This window comes from Hemiscyllium ocellatum, chromosome 8, assembly GCF_020745735.1.
Source record: "Hemiscyllium ocellatum isolate sHemOce1 chromosome 8, sHemOce1.pat.X.cur, whole genome shotgun sequence".
Classification (NCBI taxonomy): domain Eukaryota; kingdom Metazoa; phylum Chordata; class Chondrichthyes; order Orectolobiformes; family Hemiscylliidae; genus Hemiscyllium; species Hemiscyllium ocellatum.
Genome location: NC_083408.1, coordinates 116,079,439 through 116,101,950, shown reverse-complemented (window position 1 = coordinate 116,101,950; position 22,512 = coordinate 116,079,439). Strand labels below are relative to the sequence as shown.

At 50.2% G+C, this 22,512-nt stretch overlaps 1 protein-coding gene across 1 annotated transcript in view; it reads left to right on the top strand.

Annotated features, from left to right (window-relative positions):
• Positions 1–2,226: 2,226 nt before the first annotated feature.
• mthfd1b (methylenetetrahydrofolate dehydrogenase (NADP+ dependent) 1b) overlaps positions 2,227–22,512 on the top strand; it is a 104,082-nt gene continuing 83,796 nt past the window's right edge. Inside the window, exon 1 of the mRNA XM_060829507.1 lies at positions 2,227–2,313. Within this exon, the coding sequence (XP_060685490.1) occupies positions 2,276–2,313 (38 nt within the window). The 5' untranslated portion in view covers positions 2,227–2,275. The remainder of the gene's footprint in view (positions 2,314–22,512) is intronic.

Genomic DNA, 22,512 nt, shown 5'->3' with positions numbered 1-22,512 from the left:
TCAGGGTCAGTGTCTGGGTCAGTGTCTGGGTCAGTGTCAGGGTCAGTGTCTGGGTCAGTGTCTGGGTCAGTGTCAGGGTCAGGGTCAGGGTCAGGGTCTGGGTCAGTGTCAGTGTCAGTGTCTGGGACTGGGTCAGTGTCTGGGTCAGTGTCAGTGTCAGTGTCTGGGTCAGTGTCAGTGTCTGGGTCAGTGTCTGGGTCAGTGTCTGGGACTGGGTCAGTGTCTGGGTCAGGGTCAGTGTCAGGGTCAGTGTCTGGGTCAGTGTCTGGGACTGGGTCAGTGTCAGGGTCAGTGTCAGTGTCAGTGTCTGGGACTGGGTCAGTGTCTGGGTCAGGGTCAGTGTCAGTGTCAGTGTCTGGGTCAGTGTCAGGGTCAGTGTCAGTGTCAGTGACAGTGTCAGGGTCTGTGTCTGGGTCAGTGTCAGGGTCTGGGTCTGTCATTGGGGAGGAGTCCGTCTGAAAGGGCCGTTGACGCGGGACTGCAGGGGGCGGGGCTGATGGGCGGGGCTGACTATCTACACGCTGATTGGTGTAGACACTAATGGGCGGGACTAGCCATTGCCTCGCTTCGATTGGTGAATGCTGCAGGGTGCCTGTCCCTTATCTTCGCGATGATTGGCCAAAACTTCACAGACAGGGCTGATTGAAGGAGAGCTGGACAGTTCTGTGCCATGATTGGTGCAGGCTGCAGGAGGCGGGGTCTCACGGTCGGGGTGTGGTTTTCTGTGGTTGGTGCAGACCTTTAATGGGCGGGGTGGCTCTAGAGAGAGACGGACAATCGTCCCCGACTTCACTGTGATTGGTGCAGATTGCAGGGGGCGGGGGGGGTCTGGTCAATACTGCACTGTGATTGGTGCAGATTGCAGGGGGCGGGGAGGCTGATCAATGCTGCACCGTGATTGGTGCAGATTGGATGGAGGCGGGTAAGCTGGTCAATGCTGCACTGTGATTGGTGCAGATTGGATGGAGGCGGGTAAGCTGATCAATACTGCACTGTGATTGGTGCAGATTGCAGGGGGCGGGGAGGCTGATCAATGCTGCACTGTGATTGGTGCAGATTGCAGGGGGCGGGGAGGCTGATCAATGCTGCACTGTGATTGGTGCAGATTGGATGGAGGCGGGTGAGCTGGTCAATACTGCACTGTGATTGGTGCAGATTGCGGGGGGGTCGGGTTGGCTAGTTAATGATGTGCTGTGATTGGTGAAGGCAGCAGAGGGCGGGCGCGTCAAAGCTGTAGTGTGATTGGTGCAGGGTGGAGAGGGCGGGTGGTTCAATACTGTACTGTGATTAGTGAACGCTGCAGTGGGGCGGGCGAGTCCCCACTGCTCTGTGATTGGTGCAGCCTGCAAAGGGAGGGCGGGGTGGTCACCACTGCGCTGTGATTGGTGCAGGCTGCAGGGTGGGCGGGTAACTGCTGCGCTACGATTGGTGTACGCTACAGGGGGCGGGCGGGCTGGTCAATACTGTGCTGCGATTGGTGCAAGCCGCTGGGTTGGGTCGGGCGGATCAATACTGCGCTGTGATTGGTGCAGGCAACAGGGGGCGAGCGGCCGGATCAATACTGTTCTGTGATTGGTGCAGCCCGCAGGGGGCGGGGTCATTAATGTGCTATGATTGGTGCAACCTGCAGGGAGAGGGGTCAGTGCTGCGCTGTGATTGGTGCATGCCGCAGAGGGCGGGGTCAGGGCTTTGCTGTGATTGGTGCAGACTGCAGGGGCGGGCGGGTCACCGCTGCACTGTGATTGGTGCAGTCTGCAGGGGTGGGTCACTGCTGCGCTGAGATTGGTGTGGGCTGCAGGGGGCGGGCGGGCTAGTCAATACCGTGCATCGATTGGCGCAAGCCGCAGGGTTGGAGCGGGCAGGTCATTGCTGTACTGTGATTGGTGCAGCCCGCAGGGGGCGGGGTCATTAATGTACTGTGATTGGTGCAACCTGCAGGGAGCGGGGTCAATGCTGCGCTGTGATTGGTGGAGCCAGCAGAGGGGGGTCATTCTTGTGCTGTGATTGGTGCATGCCGCAGAGGGCGGGGTCAGTGCTATGCTGTGAATGGTGCAGGCTGCTGGGGGCGGGTGAGTGAATACTGCACTGAGATTGGTGCAAGATGTGGGGGCGTACGGCCGGGTCAATACTGTTCTGTGATTGGTGCAGCCCGCAGAGGGCGGGATCATTACTGTGCTGTGATTGGTGCAGCCCGCAGTGGGCGGGGTCAGGGGGCGGTCTGTTATCTCCCGCTCGCGGCGGTTGGTGCTCAGTCCGCGGGCGGCACGATCCGGTCATGGCAGCGGCGGTGCTGAGCGGGAAAGAGCTCGCAGCGTAAGTGGCACCACATGGAGGGTGGGAGGGAGGTACCGGCGCCCAGACCCCCCCCTCACCCCCACCCAGACCCTCACCCCCACCCCAAACCCCCACACTAACCCCCCCCACCCACACCCTCACCCTCACCCTCACACCCCCACCACACACCCAACTCCCCACATCACACTCACCCCCCACCCTCACCCCCCTCTCCCCCCCCACCTTCACCTCACCCCCCCCCACCCCACCCCCCCCCCTCCCCCACACCCCCACACTCACCTCCCCCACCCCCACACCACCCCCACCCAAACCCCACACACCCACACCCCCACACTCACCCTCACACCCCTACCTTCACCTCACCCCAACTCCCCACCATCACACTCCCACACTCACCCCCACCCTCACCCCCACCCTCACCCCCACCCTCACCCCCTCTCACCCCCCAACCTTCACCTCACCCCACCCCAAACCCCCCACACTAACCCCCCCCACCCACACACTCACCCTCACCCTCACACCCACCATCACCTCACCCCAACTCCCCACCATCACACTCACCCCCCACCCTCACCCCACCCCCACCCTCACCCCCCTCTCACCCCCCCACCTTCACCTCACCCCCACCCTCACCCCAACCCCCCTCACCCCCCACACCCCCACACTCACCTCCCCCACCCCCACACTCACCCCCACCCCAAACCCCCCACACTCACCCCCACCTTCACCTCACCCCAACTCCCCACCATCACACTCCCACACTCACCCCCCACCCTCACCCCCACCCTCACCCCCACCCTCACCCCCACCCTCTCCCCCCACCCTCACCCCCCTCTCACCCCCCAACCTTCACCTCACCCCCACCCTCACCCCAACCCCCCTCACCCCCACCCCAAACCCCCCACACTCACCCCCCACACCCCCACACTCACCTCCCCCACCCCCACACTCACCCCCCCACCCCCACACTCACCTCCCCACCCCCACACTCACCCCCACCCCAAAACCCCCACCCCCACACTCACCCCCCCTCTCACCCCCCCACCTTCACCTCACCCCCACCCTCACCCCAACCCCCCACCCCAGACCCCCCCACCCTCACCCCCCACCTTCACCTCACCCTCACCCCCCCACCTTCACCTCACCCCCACCCCAAACCCCCTCACCCCCCACCTTCACCTCAACCCCACCCCAAACCCCCTCACCCCCCACCTTCACCTCAATCCCACCCCAAACCCCCCCACCCTCACACCCCCACACTCACCCCCCACCCTCACCCCCAAACCCCCCCACCCTCACCCCCACCCCAAACCCTCCCACCGTCACACCCCCACCCTCACCCTACTCCCATCCCCCTCTCCCCACAGTACCTCCTCCCTGCACCCCACTCCCCCTCTCCCACACTCCCTCTCCTCCCTCACCCACATCCCCTCCCTTCCCTCACCCACATCCCCTCCCTTCCCTCACCCACACATCCTTCCGCCCCCCCCCCCCACCGTCCTCCTCCTCCTCCCCGTCTCCAAACTCCTCCCTCCCCCATCGTCCCCCTTCCCCATTCTCTCTTCTCCCTCTCCTGTCCCTGATGAAGGGCTTTTGCCTGAAATGTCGATTCTCCTGCCCCTCGGACGCTGCCTGACCTGCTGTGTTTTTCCAGCACCACTCTAATCTCCTGCAACTGCACTTTTGCCTACTCCCCTCTGCCCCCAACTCTCATTCTGATGTGGGTACATCTGCTGAATCCAGCAGATACAAGCTCAGGAGAATGGCCATCTGTGTCGTAACGCCACTGTAATTCAGAGGGAGGCAGTGGTCAAATATATTTAACTTTATTCAGTTGAATCATTTTGGAATGCCAATGAATTGGTGTGTGTGATTAGAGAAGTGATTGGAAGGTGCATAAGTCTAGAAGTTATTGTATAACGTCTATCTTTTTATTTTGGTTGCGGACTGAAATGGAAAAGAATCTGGTCAGCACAAACGACTTGCTCTAAAGGGTTTGTTTTTGTGCTGGATAACTCTATGACTCTATAACTGCTTCAGATACCAAGGATTGTGGAAGGGGTTGTAGAACGTTTTAAAAGCAAACTGCCAACACTTACTGAATGTGCTGATTTGATTGTTGTTTCTTTAACAAATGGAACACATCACTGTAGGCAGATTGACACCAGGGAGTGTGTACAAACCGAGATTCGAGGAGAGATTCAGTCAGCAACAAATAGCTGATTGGTCTGTGCAGTGATGGTTTGTTGTCAGTCACCAAAGCCCTCTGCCTGCCGACAGCTATATGAGTGGCTCCCATTCTCCCTAACTTGTGGTCTGAATGAGGTGGTCAGAAGCTTTCAGATCTTCAGAACGGGAGGTGCAAGTTTCTGCAGTAAAATACCAGATGAAGAGCTAATTCCTGAAACGACAACTCTCCTGCTCCTCAGATGCTGCCTGACCTGCTGTGCATTACCACACGTTTTAACTCTGACCCACCAGCATCTGCAGCCCTCACTTTATCTTGGTGACATTCCTGAAGTAGGACAGCTTATTTTTCCCCAGAAGGTGATTTAAGCAGTAAGTCAGAGAATTTGTACGTTGTGAGCCAGTCTCTCTGTGCATCCTATAAGTGACAGTGCGCGGACAAGAGTGCGAGCAAACTGGAAGGATCACTCAGTGAACCCTGTGATAGGGGCCCCTGAGCTGCCGTCCCCATAATACCCATTTAATAGAATGATTTTATTGTCATTTGTATTTTACAGTGAAAGAAAACAGTAAAACATGGTGAAAGGCTTTCACTGTTGCCATGATTCAGCACCCACTTTGAACAGTTTAAGAAAAACTTTAACAAGTTAAGAAGGTGTAACTTAAAGTGAGTCCAAAACCTATTCCACCTCTGCCACTGCCACACTTGGCCAACATCAAAGTTGCCAGATGCCAACTTTCGCTGCTGGACGGATATCTCTGACAAAGCAGCTGATACCCAGGTCCCCGTGCTCGCCCCCTCCCTCAGCTGCGGTCCGCAAGTGTCCCACTCCCAAGCTCACCAACTGCTGCCGCACTCCAGACTCTGAAGAAACTGCCATCTGCCTTTCCTTGTCGACGCTGTTACAACTGATGCTGCCATGACTGAGCTCTCCCCAGAAGGTAAGTAGAAGCAAACTCTGAATAGATAAAAGATGAGAGAAGAAGGAAAAAAATAAAAGAAAAGTGGGCAGGGTGGATGTGCCTCAGGCACAGGAGCGCAGATACTGCCTGTTCTGCTGCTCTTGCTGTGAGGATGGAAACCTCACAGGAGTTAAAGTTTTTAACAGGTAGAGTTATATGTCAGCGGTTCATAATTGTTCACAGAATTCCCCATTATCCAGCAACCAAATATCTGAAATACTCATACAACCAGCTATCAGAAAGGCAGTCTTCCTACTGCATGTGCTGGAACATAATCCGAGATTCCAGAGAGGTAATCAGAACTGTAATCTCCTGAGGACTGACTGACTGAGTAAGTGTTGGGCCACGGGGTGGTGTGGTTGATTGGGGCGGGTGTCCCGGAGATGTTCCCCAAAGCGCTCTGCTAGGAGGCGTCCAGTCTCCCCAATGTAGAGGAGACTGCATCGGGAGCAACGGATACAATAAATGACATTGGTGGGTTTGCAGGTGAAACTTTGATGGATGTGGAAGGCTCCTTTGCCCCCCCCCCCCCCCCCCCCCCACCCGCTGGGACCCTCCAACCCCAGGGCATCAATGTGGACTTCACCAGTTTCCTCATTCTCCCCCCGCCCCCCCCCCCCCCCCCCCCCCCCCACTTCTCTCAGTTCCAACCTTCCAGCTCAGCACCGCCTTCATGATCATTCCCACCTATCTGCTCCACCCTCCCCGACCTCTCACCTTTACCCCCACCTCTAATCACCTATTGCACTCTCAGCTACCCCCGCCCCCCCCATCCTCACCCCCACCCCCCTGCCATTTATCTGTCCACCCCCAGGCTCCCAGCCCCATTCCTGATGAAAGGCTTTTACCCGAAACGTTGATTCTCCTGCTCCTCGGATGCTGCCTGACCTGCTGTGCTTTTCCAGCACCACACTCTCGACTCTAATCTCCAGCATCTGCAGTCCTCACTTTTGCCTCTGGAAACTAGTTGCCTCTTTCTCTCCAGTTGTGATCAGAGCTTCACTGCCTGTATTTATGAGCGGTCCAGGGCGCTCGTTTTTAACACGCACGTTCATCTGTTGGCAGTGACAAGTTTGGCTTCTCCCAGCCACCAGTAACCAGCGCCCCATTATCCCCGCCAGATACCAGGGAAAGTTGTAAGAAATAGTCTTTCCTGTTCAGTACAGAAAGCTGGTCTGTGCTTTCTGTCACCCTGGTACTAAAAAAAATTGGGGGATTTTGTATTCTTTTATAAAATCTTTAAACTGTGTGCTGACTCTGGGACTAATGGGGTTTGATTCCCAGCACACTACCCCGGTGAGGCCTAACAGAAGTCTCCAGCTGGTTTCCAAGCTGGTGGTGATTGGCAGCACCAACTGTAGTGTACCAGAGCCGGAGTGGTTTGGTGTCCCAGGGAGTTCCTGCTGAACGGCAGCTCACAAACACAAACCACAACCAATGTGGAATTATCGCACTTCATGGCCCCATCCAATCCTCTGTCCAGCCGGGAGTGAAAGATGGGTCCGTTGGGCAATTGTACATTCTTTTAAAAATCTCCAACTTTTGCGATAACTCTGAGAATCGCAGTGTCTGGATTACAGTGCCCAGTCCAGCAAGGTGTGATCATTGGAAAAAGGATGGAAGAGCAAAGGACTGTGTGGAATCAATTGCAGAATTGTGTGTTGGTTGGAGGTTACCACAATATCTCAAAATAATGGAGGAATGGACCGTGACCATGCCCAGTGAATTTCAGGACAGGGACCTGAGCTGTAACCGAAGCAGACAATCCAGAAGAATAGTTACACAGATAACAGCAACACTGTACTTTGGCAAAGAGAACAATGACTTGCATTGATTTAGCAACTTTAGAGAAGTTAAATATCCCAAGGTGTAACACAGGAGTGATCAGGAAACAAAATCTTATAGCAAGTCACGGTTAGAGGGTGGCACGGTGGCACAGTGGTTAGCACTGCTGCCTCACAGTGCCTGAGACCCGGGTTCAATTCCCTCCTCAGGCAACTGACTGTGTGGAGTTTGCACATTCTCCCCGTGTCTGCGTGGGTTTCCTCCGGGTGCTCCGGTTTCCTCCCACAGTCCAAAGATGTGCCGGTCAGGTGAATTGGCCATGCTAAATTGCCCGTAGTGTTGGGTAAGGGATAAATGTAGGGGTATGGGTGGGTTGCGCTTCGGCGGGTCGGTGTGGACTTGTTGGGCCGAAGGGCCTGTTTCCACACTGTAAGTAATCTTTAAAAAAAATATTCTGGAAGATGAACCAAAGCTTGGTCATAAGTGAGGATTTCAGGAAAGTCTTTAAATAAAAAAGCAAGGGAGAGAGAGAGAGACCGAGGGGATCAGGGAGTAGATTCCAGAGCTTGGGGCCTAGGTGGATGTGTCTGACTCTTTAATACTTGATGTGCAAGGAGGTCTGGAAGTTTCCGAGTTAAACCCGAGGAAGGATTCTGTGGTTGTTGATGAAAGCAGGGAGTAGGCTTGCAGGCCAGGAGTGTCATTGGTGCAGGTAATATCAAACCCCAGCTCAAACTTTGTGATGAGTAATGTAGTCTCTGTAAACCAGGGGAGTTTAACAGAGTGGGAGAGAGGAGATTGCTGAGAAAAGGCAAGGAGTACAGCAAAGGATCTCCGCAGGGAACTGTCAGCATAGGAACCAACTTGTAACCGGGGGGGAGTACTGTGACAGGGAACTGCACAGCGCCGGTCTGTTCCTCTGCCTTTCAGCTGACTATCAGCTCCATCTCACTGTGATTCCCTTCTCTACAATCTCTATTTATCTCCTGCAGTCCTGCCATTCTTAAACCAGAAACCAGGTCAAATTAACAAAGGTTAAGTATGAGGGAGATTACACAATTAAGTGCTGTATTCCCTGGAGGTTTGAAGGTGAAGACCCGAACTGACTAAACTTTTCAATATATTACCTGTGGATAGAGAGAAACCAAAACAGGAATTGCTGGGGAAATTCAGTAGGTCTGGTCGCATCCGTGGAGAGAGAATAACAGACTTAACATTTCGCATCCAGTGTCCTTAACTCTCTTTTTCTCTCAAATGTTGCTGGAAACATTAACTCTGCTTCTCTCTCCACAGATGTTGCCAGACTTGGTAAGTTTCTCCAGCAGTTCCTGTTTTTGTTTCAGATTTCCAGTATCTCCAGCTTTTGGTTCCATTATAAAGCAGAAATAGTTTCTCTCTCTCTCTCTCTCTGTGGAATCCGGGACTAGTCTGTGTAGTGTTATGGACCAGGCTGGACCTCACAAAACATTTCACAGTAGCCTGGACACTAACTTTTCCAGTTGTTTTGAGCAGGTGTATAGTTGATATTCCAGGAGTGATGCAGTTAGTCAAAACCACAGAACAGAATTTATTTACTGATTACCAATGAAACACAAACAATAGAGAACAGATTATAGACTAACTTAACCTATCCAGAAACCCAACGGACTATCCCAACTTAATGATGCTGTTCCAAATTCCTGCAACAATCCCCATAAACACCCTTGGCGGAGAAGGTAAAATAAAACACCGGGTCAGAGACATACAGCATGGAACACCTTCTTTCCTGGAGCTATTTCTTTCACCAGCAGTTTAAAAAAAATAAACTGACTGCTTGCTGTGAATAGCCAGACTGCTAAAACCACAAACAAACCAGAGAAAAGCTGAGCTGGGAGAACTGGCCACTTCCTCTTTCATTGTACAAGTGTGTTTTTTTTTATTTAAAAGCTTCTTTGAGTGGATAAATACAAACAAGACGGAAGCTCTGTCTTTACAACCCCCCTGGGGAAAGAAACCCAAGGCCAACCTAACCTTGTTAAGGGAGCAGCATTGTCACAGTAGAAACAACAGTGAAATCTCTCAACAGTGTAATTAGCCGTGTGATTTTGTTGAGCTGTTGGGGGTCTCTGAGCTGGCTGTCAGGGGTCTCTGAGCTGGCTGTCAGGGGTCTCTGAGCTGGCTGTCGGGGGTCTCTGAGCTGGCTGTCGGGGGTCTCTGAGCTGGCTGTCGGGGGTCTCTGAGCTGGCTGTCAGGGGTCTCTGAGCTGGCTGTCGGGGGTCTCTGAGCTGGCTGTCGGGGGTCTCTCTGAGCTGGCCGGGGGAGTCTCTGAGCTGGCTGTCGGGGGTCTCTGAGCTGGCTGTCGGGGGTCTCTGAGCTGGCCGGGGGAGTCTCTGAGCTGGCTGTCGGGGGTCTCTGAGCTGGCTGTCGGGGGTCTCTGAGCTGGCTGTCGGGGGTCTCTGAGCTGGCTGGGGGAGTCTCTGAGCTGGCTGTCGGGGGTCTCTGAGCTGGCTGTCGGGGGTCTCTGAGCTGGCTGTAAGGATCTCTGAGCTGGCCGGGGGTCTCTGAGCTGGCTGTCGGGGGTCTCTGAGCTGGCTGTCGGGGGTCTCTGAGCTGGTCGAGGGAGTCTCTGAGCTGGCCGGGGGAGTCTCTGAGCTGGCTGTCGGGGGTCTCTCTGAGCTGGCCAGGGGAGTCTCTGAGCTGGCTGTCGGGGGTCTCTGAGCTGGCTGTCGGGGGTCTCTGAGCTGGCCGAGGGAGTCTCTGAGCTGGCTGTCGGGGGTCTCTGAGCTGGCTGTCGGGGGTCTCTGAGCTGGCCGGGGGAGTCTCTGAGCTGGCCGGGGGAGTCTCTGAGCTGGCTGTCGGGAGTCTCTGAGCTGGCCGGGAATCTCCTAGCTGGCTGCTGGGGGTCTCTGAGTTGGCTGTAGGGGTCTCTGAGTTGGCTGTCGGGGGTCTCTGAGCTGGCTGTCGGGGGTCTCTGAGCTGGCTGTCGGGGGTCTCTGAGCTGGCTGTAGGGTTCTCTGAGCTGGCTGGGGGTCTCTGAGCTGGCTGTCAGGGTCTCTGAGCTGGCTGGGGGTCTCTGAGCTGTTGGAGAGCTGGTGAGTGACTCCTGGTGTTTTTTCCAGCAGAGGTCCAATGACGTGTGGTTGAATCAGGCCTGAACTTGATAGAGGGCTGTGCCAGGAACAAGACTGCAGGTAGATCAGCTGGGTGCTGCGTCTCAGCAGCGCTGTACAGGAGGCAGCGGCATTTGCCTGAAGGGCATCTTCATGGAGGACGTAGAATATATCCCCGAACGTAACAAATATGGTCAGCAGTATTGTGAGTGACGCCAATGCTGTCCTTTCGCAATCTGGACCCTTAACGTTGAGTTCAATTGGCTTTTAATTTCTCTGCTAAAGGACAGTGTGGTCTCTAAGCGATGGACTATATATCGGGCAAATGACTTTGAGCTTTTGCTACTACTCTGCAATAGGTAGCAATAGCAAAAGAGGTGTTTAAAATGCTCCTGTCTCAGGCATTTCAAATGGCAGTCTCTCTCCCGGTATCTGTGTCTGTAGCTGCCTGACCTACACTGCTTACCATTCAGAAACCTTGATAGTTCAGGGTGGAAGTATGCTCACTGAGCTGGTAGGTTTGTTCTCGAACATTTCATCACCATGCTAGATCACGTCATCATGAGCCTCCAGTGAAGCACTGATGTTCTGTCTCACTTTGTATTTCTGTGTCTTCGGTCTGTTAGGGTGGGGGGATATGATTTCCGGTTCTTTTTCTCCGAGGTTGGTAAATGGAGTCCAAATCTATGTGTTTATTGATGGAGTTCTGGTTTTGAAGGCCAGATCTCTCGGAGTTGCCATACCTGACTCTGTTTAGCCTGTCCCAGGATGGATGTATTGTCCCAGTCAAAGTGGTGTCCTTCTTCAGCTGTATGTAAGGATCCTAGTGATAGTGGGTCATGTCATTTGGTGGCTAGTTGCTGCTCGTGTAACCTGGTGGCTAGTTTCCAACCTGTCTGTCCGATGTGGTGTTTGCTGCAGTCCTTGGATGGTAGTTTGTGAGTGAGGTTTGTTTTGCTGGTTGTTGTTGTCGGGTCCTTTAGGTTCGTCAGTAGCTGTTTCAGTGTGGTGGTAGGTGATGCCAAGGGGTCGGACTAGTTTGGTCGTCATATCTGATGCAGTGTGTTGCAGCACCCAGGATCTGTAAGCAGCAGAAGAGAAATACCGATACAGTGTATTCAAGAACAAGAGGTACCCAATAACCATAGTCTGCCGATTCCAAAACAACAAACCCAAACAAGACACAACACGCCCAGAGACTCTAGCCACACTACCGTACATCAAAGACATCTTGGAGATGACTACCAGACAACTCTGGCCCCTTGGAATCATGGTGGCCCACAAACCTACACCACACTGAAACAGCTACTGATGAACCTAAAGGACCTCGTACCAAAAACCAGCAAAACGAACGTCATATAAAAATACCCTGCAAGGACTGCAACAAATACTACATCGGAGGGAATCTACATAGACACAGGGAGAATGTGCAAACTCCACACAGACTGAGGGTGGAATTGAACCCAGGTCCCGGCACGGTGAGGCAACGGTGCTAACCACTGTGCTGCCCTTGGGCTACAGGATCTGCCTCCTAGAACACCTAGAAGAGCAGCTCCATGAACACCAATGCTTCTCGTGTATACACTGGAAGCTCTATCTCCAATAACAGAGGGCACTCAGGCTGGAAGGTGTGCCTGGAGTTGACTCAAGCCCACAACCCTCTGAGGAAAGCAACAAGAGTTGGCGGAGCAGCCCAGCTGTCAGCTCTGCATCCCGTGGATGCTGAACTGTCAGAGGAACTAAACCTGAGATCTTCTGCCCACTTCCTGATGCTGAGTATTCCTCTCTTGCAAGAATTCACTCGTGAGACCCGATCACATTATCCATGCTGGCGCTCCCAATGAAATGCTGAGGGAGTGCTGCACTGTTAAAGGCACTGTCTTTTAAGTAAGGGTTCAGCAGCACTCTCGAGTGAACATGACTGATTCCATAGCATTGTCTCAAAGAACAGGCATTTTCCTGTGTTCTTGGTTCATATTGCTGCCTCTGTGCACACCACTGAAGCACATCACAGTAAGGGGGATCCTACTGCATTTACTTTGGCTGCTGCAGTTCCTCCTCGCGAACAACGATGACACACAACGGCATCACATTGACCTTCGAGCGATCTGCGAGAGCCTGACATTATGAAAGCATTTCTGCAATACCTAACTCCTCCCTGGTATCCTGTTTGTATACACTGGCTTAGCTGAAGCTGGTGGTTAAGAACAACGGGAGACTCTAGCTAAATCCATGACCAGTACTCCGAACCTAGTTGTGGTGTTTGAGAGACCAGCTGTTGGACGAGGTGCTGGGAGAGCAAAACAGAGACATACTTCAAAAAAAATGAGAGGGCAATCGAGGAATGGTCTTCTGAACGTTTCGAAGCAGCTTTCTCAGTGCTGCAAAGGTTTATGGGTACTGACCTTTCAAACCTACTGGTTTAAATTGTCTGCTGCAAGCATTCATTCATCTGTAGCCTGTTTAATCTTAATGTTTGTTTTAGTGGCTCGGTTTATTGTCTTTGAAGATTACAATATAGAAGGCTTGCTGGTTTATCTCATTGATCTGTTGACCTTACTCTGTGTTGGGCAACTTGCCTTATAGATATTTGCCTTCTCCAGCAGGAACAAACCAGCCAGAGTGCAGTGTCCTTGGGATGTCAGAAAGCCTTTACTCAGCCCAGTAATACTGCCAGAATGTACCTGATTTAATTTTACTGAAGTCCCACCATCTGAACTCTCAAACCCTTTAACTGGTTCATTCATCAAAGACAGGGTCCCAAACAAAATGAAGGGCAAACGAACACAGCGGATGTTATAGACTATAGAGTGTATTAACTACAAGAAAATTGGCCTTTATGTAGCACCTATCATGACTGTAGGACATCCCAAAAAGTATTCTACAGCAGTGATATACTTTGGGAATGTGGGAACCAGGGCAGGTATGCGCAGCAAGCTCCCTTATGGTGTCCATCCCAGTCCAACAGCAGCCTGTCCACATGAAGGAAAGCCTGAAAGGAATAGACAGAATTGGAGACATTTTGGGATAGAATTCCACAATATGGAATTGAATGGGATGGGATATACTGTCTCATTAGAACCTGCGCTGGCCCAATAGGCCACACCTCCTCTGAGGACACCCCCTACCCCAGTCCCAGCCTGGCCCTGAACCGGCATCTTTCTCTCTCTATCTCTCTCTCTATCTCTCAACCTCTCTATCTCTCTCTCTATCTCCCAGCGTGACCTTTCTGAGCTGCTCTTGCCTATGAGACCCTCAATCCCCACTAACCTGCCGATCACCCAACTTCCCATCACTGGGCAAGGTAGGGATGTGATTTCAAGACCATAATCTCATTAAATGATGGAGAAGGTTGGAAGGGCTGAATGGCCTACAGCTGGCTTTGTTCATACATTCCCATGTTAGCCAATATTATTCACGTTTTTCTTTCTGTCCTTAGAACTCGCTGTCTGTCTCTCTTGTCTTTTTGTCTCTTATTTATAAATCTTTATTCAACAGCCCTTCCTGAAAAAGCTCAAATCTTTACTGTCCTCACTGTCTTTGCAAATTACAGATCTCCAATCTGCCTTCTGTGTCCAAGCTTCTTGACCATGTTATGCCCAGCTGTTCTAAACTTCCATAATCTGTCCCAACAATCACGTTGCTGTTCCTGCCACAGGACTGAAGTGTGTTTTTTTTTTCACAAGGTCATAAATGACATCCTGTGTGACTGTGCAGGGCACAGAGTGTGTTCAAGGATCAGGCAGCTTTCTTTAACTGAGGGCTAAAGTTAGAAGTTGTTGTGGTGTGGGGGTGAGGGAGGTGCTGCCTTTAATTATGTTTGTTTTACCTCTGGGTAGCTAATGAATGTTTTTCCTTTGCTCTCCAAAGATAGGAGCCTGAACTGCCTATTATCCTTTAAGTTAATAACTAATAAACTAATCAAATGAAAAGTTCAGATAGACAAGGCAAGTGTGATATTGTAGCGACAGTAACTAAAGAAACCTTTCAATGTGTTTGACCAAAATACATTCCGTTAGAAAGAATAAACTTGGCGAGGAAGATTCATCCATGGCTCACTAATGACACAAGGCTAATGTTTGATTTTCAAATAAAGGAGTTTATTTGATTTGATATATTTTTTCACATGCACCTAAGTACAGTGTAAATATAATCCAGCACAAAGAATAGTGACTAACTGGAGGATTGGTCCTATCTGAAAAACCAACAAAGAACCATCAAGCAGTTGATTAAAAAATTAAATTGAGAATAATGCTAATGAGGTTACCCTTTTTGCATCTTGCCACTGAGTTGGTTTTAGATCCACCTTGTCGTTTTCCATTGGGTTCCCGTGGGCTCTTAAAGACCCTATACCTACTTGCTCTATCCGTTCCACACTTTGTAAATGACAGTACAATGTTAACACCACTCCAGTCATCCAAATGATAGCTGTCCCACCGTAGCTATGGCTTTGGGACAAGTGGGATCTGTGTTTTAATGTGGACCATGTCACTGGGATGTGGGCGATAACATTCTGGTGTTAATGATCCTCAGGATAGTAGCACTGAGGGCTGATGCAGATTTACATGTCAGAACTATCAGAAAAAAGATGAGTTTGTGTGCACTGAGCCTCTGTCATGCACGGGATGTGGGACAAGCCAGGCAGCTAGCTGCCTTTTCACTCAGCTGAAGTTAGGATCTTTCTCATGATCTGATAACATGATTTTATTGCTTAAGTGCTCATTTAGGCTCACCTGATTCGTGATTAAATCAACGTGCTGTAACCTTGAAGTCTCCCAAAAGTTCTACCTTTCCTGCAAACTGGAAAGTAAATCCTTCATGCATTGCAGTGTGCGTGGATATGCTTGTGTACATATGTGTCAATTGTGTGTGGGTTAGTAGGGTTAGAGTGGATACATCGTAGAGTCATAGTGTTATACAGCATGGAAACAGGCCCTTCGGTCCAACTCGTTGCCGCTGACCAGATTCTTTTCCATTTCAGTTAGCAGTCAAAAACATAGCAAAATAAAAAAGTAGTTGTCACTTAAAAGTTTCTAGACTTGTTCACTCAACTGCACACATCTTTCCAAGATGATTCAACTGAGCAAGGTTAAATGTATCTGACTACTGTCTCCCTCTGAATCACAGAGGTATTATTGCATAGATGGCCATTCAGCCCATCGTGGCTGAGAGCCATTCTCCTGGTAAGTATCGGCTGGACTCAGCAGATATTTAACATTTCCCAAACATAGATTGGGATTGTCTGAGTGTTAAGGACTTAAATGGTGTGAAATTTGTTAAGTGCGTTCAGGAAAGTTTCCTCAAACACTATATAGATGGTCCTGTTCGGAATGGGGCAAGACCTGACCTACTCTTGGGAAGTCAGGCAGGACAGGTTACAGTGTGGGAGCACTTGGGACCAGTGACCATCATTCTAATAATTTTAAAGAGTTATGAAGTGGGACGAAACTGGTCCTCGGGTTCAGGTTCTAAATTGGAGCACGGCAAATTTTGATGGAATTAGACAGGAGCTTGCAGGGGTTGATGGGAGTAGTTTGTTTGCAGGTAAAGGGACCTCCGGCAGGTGGGAGGCTTCTGAAAGTGAGCTAGCAAGAGTTCAAGGTCTATATGTTCCTGTGAAGGTGAAGGGCAAGGTTGGCAGGAATAGGGAGTAAAAAAATGAGGTCTGCAGATGCTGGAGATCACAGCTGAAAATGTGTTGCTGGTCAAAGCACAGCAGGCCAGGCAGCATCTCAGGAATAGGGAATTCGACATTTCGAGCATAAGCCCTTCATCAGGAATGGGGAACCATGGATGACAAGAGATATTGAGGCTTTGACCACAAAAAAGGAGGAGGTGTGGCTCAGGTACAGGTTGCTGGGATCAAGGGAATCCTTTTAGGAGATCCAGGAGTTTACTGAAGAAGGCAATCAGGAGGGCAAAAAGGGGGCACGAGATGGCCTTGGCTGAGAAGATTAGGATGAATCCATGGAGATTTTTTAATTGTTATTTTTCCTTTAATATACTTAGAGAGACGATAGGACTAAAGTGGACATGTATGTGCAGAACCACAGGACACGGACAGGATCCTCAATGAATATTTCTCCTTTGTGTTTATCGTGGAGAAAGACATGAAGACTTGGGGAAGTTAGTGGTCATATCTTGGGGACAGTCCATATCACAGAGGAAGTATATGCTGCAGCTGTTAAAAAAAAAACTGGTGTGGCCTCGCTTGGAGTATTGTGTACAGTTCTGGTCACCATGTTACCGGAAGGATGTGAAAGCATTGGAAAGGGTTCAGAGGAGATTTACTGGGATGTTGCCTGGTATGGAGGGAAGGTCTTATGAGGAAAGGCTGAGGGACTTGAGGCTGTTTTCATTAGAGAGAAGAAGGTTGAGAGGTGACTTAATTGAGACACATCAGATAATCATAGGGTTAAGTAGTTTGGCTAGTGAGAGCCTTTTTTCCTCGGATGGTGAAGGCTAGGACAAGGTGACATAGCTTTAAATTAGGGGTGATAGATACAGGACAGATGTCAGAGATAGTTTCTTCACTCAGAGAGTAGTAAGGGCGTAGACCACACTGCCTGCAACAGTAGTAGACTCACCAACTTTCAGGGCACTTAAATGGTCATTGGATAGATATGTGGACAAGAATGGAATCGGTTAGATGGGCTTCAGATTGGTTCCATAGGGTGGTGCGACATCGAGGGCTGAAGGCCTGTGCTGTGCTGTAGTGTTCTATGTATGAAGGTGGATAAATCTCCTGGTCCTGACCAGATATATCCAAGGATCTTGCAAGAGGCTAAAGAAGAAATTGTGGGGGTCTGGCTGATATTTTTGCATCATCATAAGATCCTGGAAGACTGCAGGGTAGTGAATGTTGTGCTATTATTCAAGAAGGGCTGCAAAGAAAAGCCTATAGACCAGTAAGATTAACATCTGTGGTGGGTAAGTTACTTGAGAAGATTTTGAGGGATAAGATAGACATGTATTTGGAAAGACAGGGTTGAATTAGGAATAGTCAGCTTGGCTGTGTGCGTGAATTGAATTGAGTAGAATGTATTGTCCCGTGTACCGAGGTTCAGTGAAAAGCTTTGTCTTGCGAGCAATCCAGGCAGATCCCAGAGTTAAGTAGCGTAGCTAGTAAATAATAGGTAAACAGCGGCAAAACCAAAAACACAGGTACAGGTGAATGTTAAGAGTTTGAGAGTCCATTCAGTATCTAACAACAGTGGGGTAGAAACTGTTCCGAAACCGGCTGGTGTGTGTGTTTGGGCTTCTGTACCTTCTCCCCGATGGTAGAGGTTGTAGAAAAACATTGCCAGGGTGGGATGGATCTTTGAGAATGCTGGTGGCCTTTCCTTGACAGCGGGCCTGGTAGGTGGATTCTATAGATGGGAGGTTGGCCTTTGTGATTGTCCGGGCTGAGTTCACCACTCTGTATAACTGACTCCGATCTTGAATGGTCCAGTTGCCATACTTGGCAAGGGTATTCACTGTAATGCCAAATTTCCTCAGCTGCCTGAGGAAGAAGAGACGTTGTTGGGCCTTTGTAACCAGTGCGTCCACATGAAGAATCCAAGAAAGCTTGTTGTTGATGACCACTCCCAGGAGCTTGACACTCTCCACTTGTTCCACCTCTGTGCTGGGGGGCATGAGTAACATCCCGCCGAAAGTCAGTAATGGGTCCCTTGGTTTTGCTGGCATTAAGAGCTAGGTTGTTCTCAGTGCACCACTTTTCCAGGTCTTCCACCTCCCATCTGTAGGCTGTTTCGTCGTCATCTGAGATTCGACCGACTATTATGGTGTCATCAGTGAACTTGTAAATGGCATTAGTCTGGTATTTGGCGATGCAGTCATGGGTATACAGTGAGTACAGTCGGGGGCTGAGTACACACCCCTGGGGAGCTCCAGTGTTGAGTGTTAGTGAGGATGAAATATTGTCCCCAGTCTTCACTGGTTGTGGCCTGTGGGTCAGGAAACTGAGGATCCAGTTGCAGAGAGTGGGGCTTAGTCTGAGATCACTAAGTTTGGTAATCAGTCTCCAGGGGATAATAGTGTTGAAGGCTAATCTGGAGTCAATGAGTAGGATTCTTACGTAGCTGCTCTTGGTGTCAAGATGTTCTAGGGAGGAGTGAAGGGCAAGTGATATGGCACCTGACATAGGTCTGTTGGTCTGATCGGCAATTTGGGGTGGGTCAAGGGTAATGGAGAGGCTGGAGTTGATTAATGGCATGACCAGCCTTTCAAAGCACTTCATGCCCACCGAAGTTAGGGCCACTGGGCGGTAGTCATTGAGACATGCTGCATGAGCCTTCTTAGGCACAGGGATGATGTTGGCCTCTTGAAACAGGCAGGGACAGTGGCCGGCTGCAGGGAGAGGTTGAAGATATCTGAGAAGACCTCTGCCAGTTGATCTGCACATGTTCTGAGTGCACGGCCTGGTACTCCGTCTGGCCCCATCGCTTTCCTTGGATTCACACGAAGGAAAACTAATCTGACCTCTGATGCAGTGATTGTTGGGGTTGGTTTGTCAGGACTTGTCAGAATAGGTGTTACCTCTCTGCTGAAATTCTGCTCAAAGTGAATATAGAAGGCGTTGAGACGATCTGGGAGGGATAAGTCATCGACAACTATCTTGCACGGTCTCTTATTAGAACATAGAACAATAGAGTATAGAACAATACAGCACAGAACAGGCCCTTCGGCCCACGATGTTGTGCCGAACATTTGTCCTAGCTTAAGCACCTATCCATGTACCTATCCAATTGCCGCTTAAAGGTCACCAATGATTCTGACTCTGCCACTCCCACAGGCAGCACATTCCATGTCCCCACCACTCTCTGGGTAAAGAACCTACCCCTGACATCCCCCCTATACCTTCCACCCTTCACCTTAAATTTATGTCCCCTTGTAACACTCTGTTGTACCTGGGGAAAAAGTCTCTGACTGTCTACTCTATCTATTCCCCTGATCATCTTATAAACCTCTATCAAGTCACCCCTCATCCTTCGCTGTTCCAATGAGAAAAAGCCTAGCACTCTCAACCTATCCTCGTACGACCTATTCTCCATTCCAGGCAACATCCTGGTAAATCTCCTCTGCATCCTCTCCAAAGCTTCCACATCTTTCCTAAAGTGAGGCGACCAGAACTGCACACAGTACTCCAAATGTGGCCTTACCAAGGTCCTGTGCAGCTAAGACATCACCTCACGACTCGTGAATTCAATCCCTCTGCTAATGAACGCTAATACACCATAGGCCTTCTTACAAGCTCTACCCACCTGAGTGGCAACTTTCAAAGATCTATGAACATAGACCCCAAGATCCCTCTGCTCCTCCACCTTACTAAGAACCCGACCATTAACCCTGTATTCCACATTCTTATTTGTCCTTCCAAAATGGACAACCTCACACTTGACAGGGTTGAATTCCATCTGCCACTCCTCAGCCCAGCTCTGTATCATATCTCAGTCCCTTTGCAGCCGACAACAGCCCTCCTCATTATCCACAACTCCACCAATCTTCGTATCGTGTGCAAATTTACTGATCCACCCTTCGACTCCCTCTTCCAAGTCATTAATAAACATTACAAACAGCAGAGGACCCAGAACTGATCCCTGCAGAACTCCACTTGTAACTGGGCTCCAGGCTGAATATTTACCATCTACCACCACTCTCTGACTTTGACCGGTTAGCCAGTTCTCTATCAACCTGCCAAATTTCCCACTATCCAATGCCTCCTGACTTTCCGCATAAGCCTACCATCAAATGCCTTACTAAAATCCATGTACGCTACATCCACTGCTCTACCCTCATCCACATGCTTGGTCACCTCCTCAAAGAATTCAATAAGACTTGTAAGGCAAGATCTACCCCTCACAAATCCTTGCTAGCTGTCCCTAATCAAGCAGTGTCTTTCCAGATACTCATAAATCCTATTCCTCAGTACCCCTTCCATTACTTTGCCTACCACCGAAGTAAGACTAACTGGCCTGTAATGCCCGGAGTTATCCCTATTCCTTTTTTTGAACAAGGGCACAACATTCGCCACTCTCCAGTCCCCTGGTACCACCTCCGTTGACAGTGACGACGAAAAGATCATTGCCAACGGCTCTGCAATTTCCTCTCTTGCTTCCCACATAATCCTAGGATATATCCCGTCAGGCCCGGGGGACTTATCTATCCTCAAGTTTTTCAAAATGGCCCACACATCTTCCTTCCTAACAAGTATCTCCTCTAGCTTACCAGTCCGTTTCATACTCTCCTCTTCAACAATATGGTCCCTCTCATTTATAAATACTGAAGAAAAGTACTCATTCAAGAAAAGTACTCATTCATTTTAGAACCTGTGATGTCATTCAGTCCTTGCCATAGTCGTCGGGTGTCTGTCTGGGTCTCTAGTTTGGATCAGTATTGGTCCTTGGCTGTCTTAATGGGTCTGTGAAGGTCATACTTGGATTCCTTATTTGACTGGGTTCTCCTGATCTGAAGGCCTCACGCCTGGCTTTTAGCAGGTTCTGTATGTCCTGATTCATCCAGGGTTTCCTGTGGGGAACACCTGGATTGACTTTCTCGGTATACAGTCCTCCACACACTTGCTGATAGAGTCTGTGACGGTGGTGGTATACCCGTCCAAGGTACCTGCGGACTGCTTGAACATGGCCCCAATCAGCCAATTCCAGACAGCCCCAGAGTTGATCCTCTGCCTTCTCCGACCAGCACTGGGCCTGTATCTGCGAGGAGGGGGTCTCCTGCTTGAGCTTTTGCCTGTAAGCCAGGAGAAGAAACACGGCATTGTGGTTGGAGTTCCTGACATGAGGGCGGAGGACGGAGCATCCTTCACAGTGGTGTAGCGGTGATCTAAAATATTCAGGCCCCTGGTGGGGCAGGGAATGTTCTGGTGGTACCTGGGCAACACCTTCCTTAGATTGGCTTGATTGAAGTCACCGGTTACAATAAACAGGGCCGCGGGGTGTTCTGTCTCCAGGGTGTTAGTAGGGGAGTACAGCACATCCAGAGCTTCCTCAACCTTTGCTTGTGGTGGTATGTACACAGCAGTTAGTATAGCAGCGGGAAATTCCCGTGGTAGATAGAAACCGTGGGCAACCACTCCTCACAAACTTGTTGGCGTTCTTTGATGAAGTGACCAGGAAGGTTGACAGGGGGCATAGATTGGTTGATGTAGTCCATATGGATCTCAGTAAGGCCTTTGATAAGGTTCCACATGGTAGGCTGCTCTGGAAGGTTCGATCGCATGGAATCCAGGGGGAGCTGGCAAATTGGCTTGATGGTCTGAAGCAGAGAGTAATAGTGGAAGGATGTTTATTGGACTGGAGGCCTGTGACTATAGAGTGCCTCAGGGGTCGGTGCTGGGCCCATTACTGTTTGTTATCGACATCAATGATTTGGATGAGAATGTACAAGATATAGTTACTAAGTTTGCAGATGATACTTAAGTAGGCGGTGTTATGGACAGTGAGGAAGGTTATCAGCAATTGCAGCAGGACCTTGGTCAGCTGGGGAAGTGGGCCGAGAAATGGCAAATGGAGTTTAATATAGATAAGTGTGAGGTCTTGCATTTTGGAAAGTCAAATCAAGGCAGGAGTTTCATGGTGAATGGTAGGGCCTTAAGGAGTGTGGTAGAACAGAGGGACCTTGGAGTTCAGGTGCACGGTTCTCTGAAAGTGGAATCACAGGTAGACAGGGCAGTGAAGAAGGCTTTTGGAACATTGGCCTTCATCAGTCAGGGCATTGAGTATAGAAGTTGGGAAGTTATGTTGCAATTCTGTAGGACATTGGTGAGGCCACACTTGGCGTATTGTGTTTTGTCACCTTGCTATAGGAAGGATGTTCTTAAACTGGAAAGAGTGCAGAAGAAATTTACAAGGATGTTGCCGGGTCTCGATGGTCTGAGTTATAGGGAGAGGTTGGACAAGCTCGGACTTTTTTCTTTAGAGAGTAGGAGACCGAGGGGCGACTTTATAGAGGTGCAGAAGATCAGGATAGGGTGAATGCACTCAGTCTGTTTCCCAGGGTCGGGGAATCGAGGACTAAAGGGCATCAGTTTAAGGTTAGAGGGGAAAGAACAAAAGGGAACCTGAGGGGCATCCTTTTTTACCCAGAGGGTGGTACCCATATGGAATGAGCTGCCAGCAGAAGTGGTTGAGGCGGGTACATTAACAACATTTAAAAGGCATTTGGACAAATA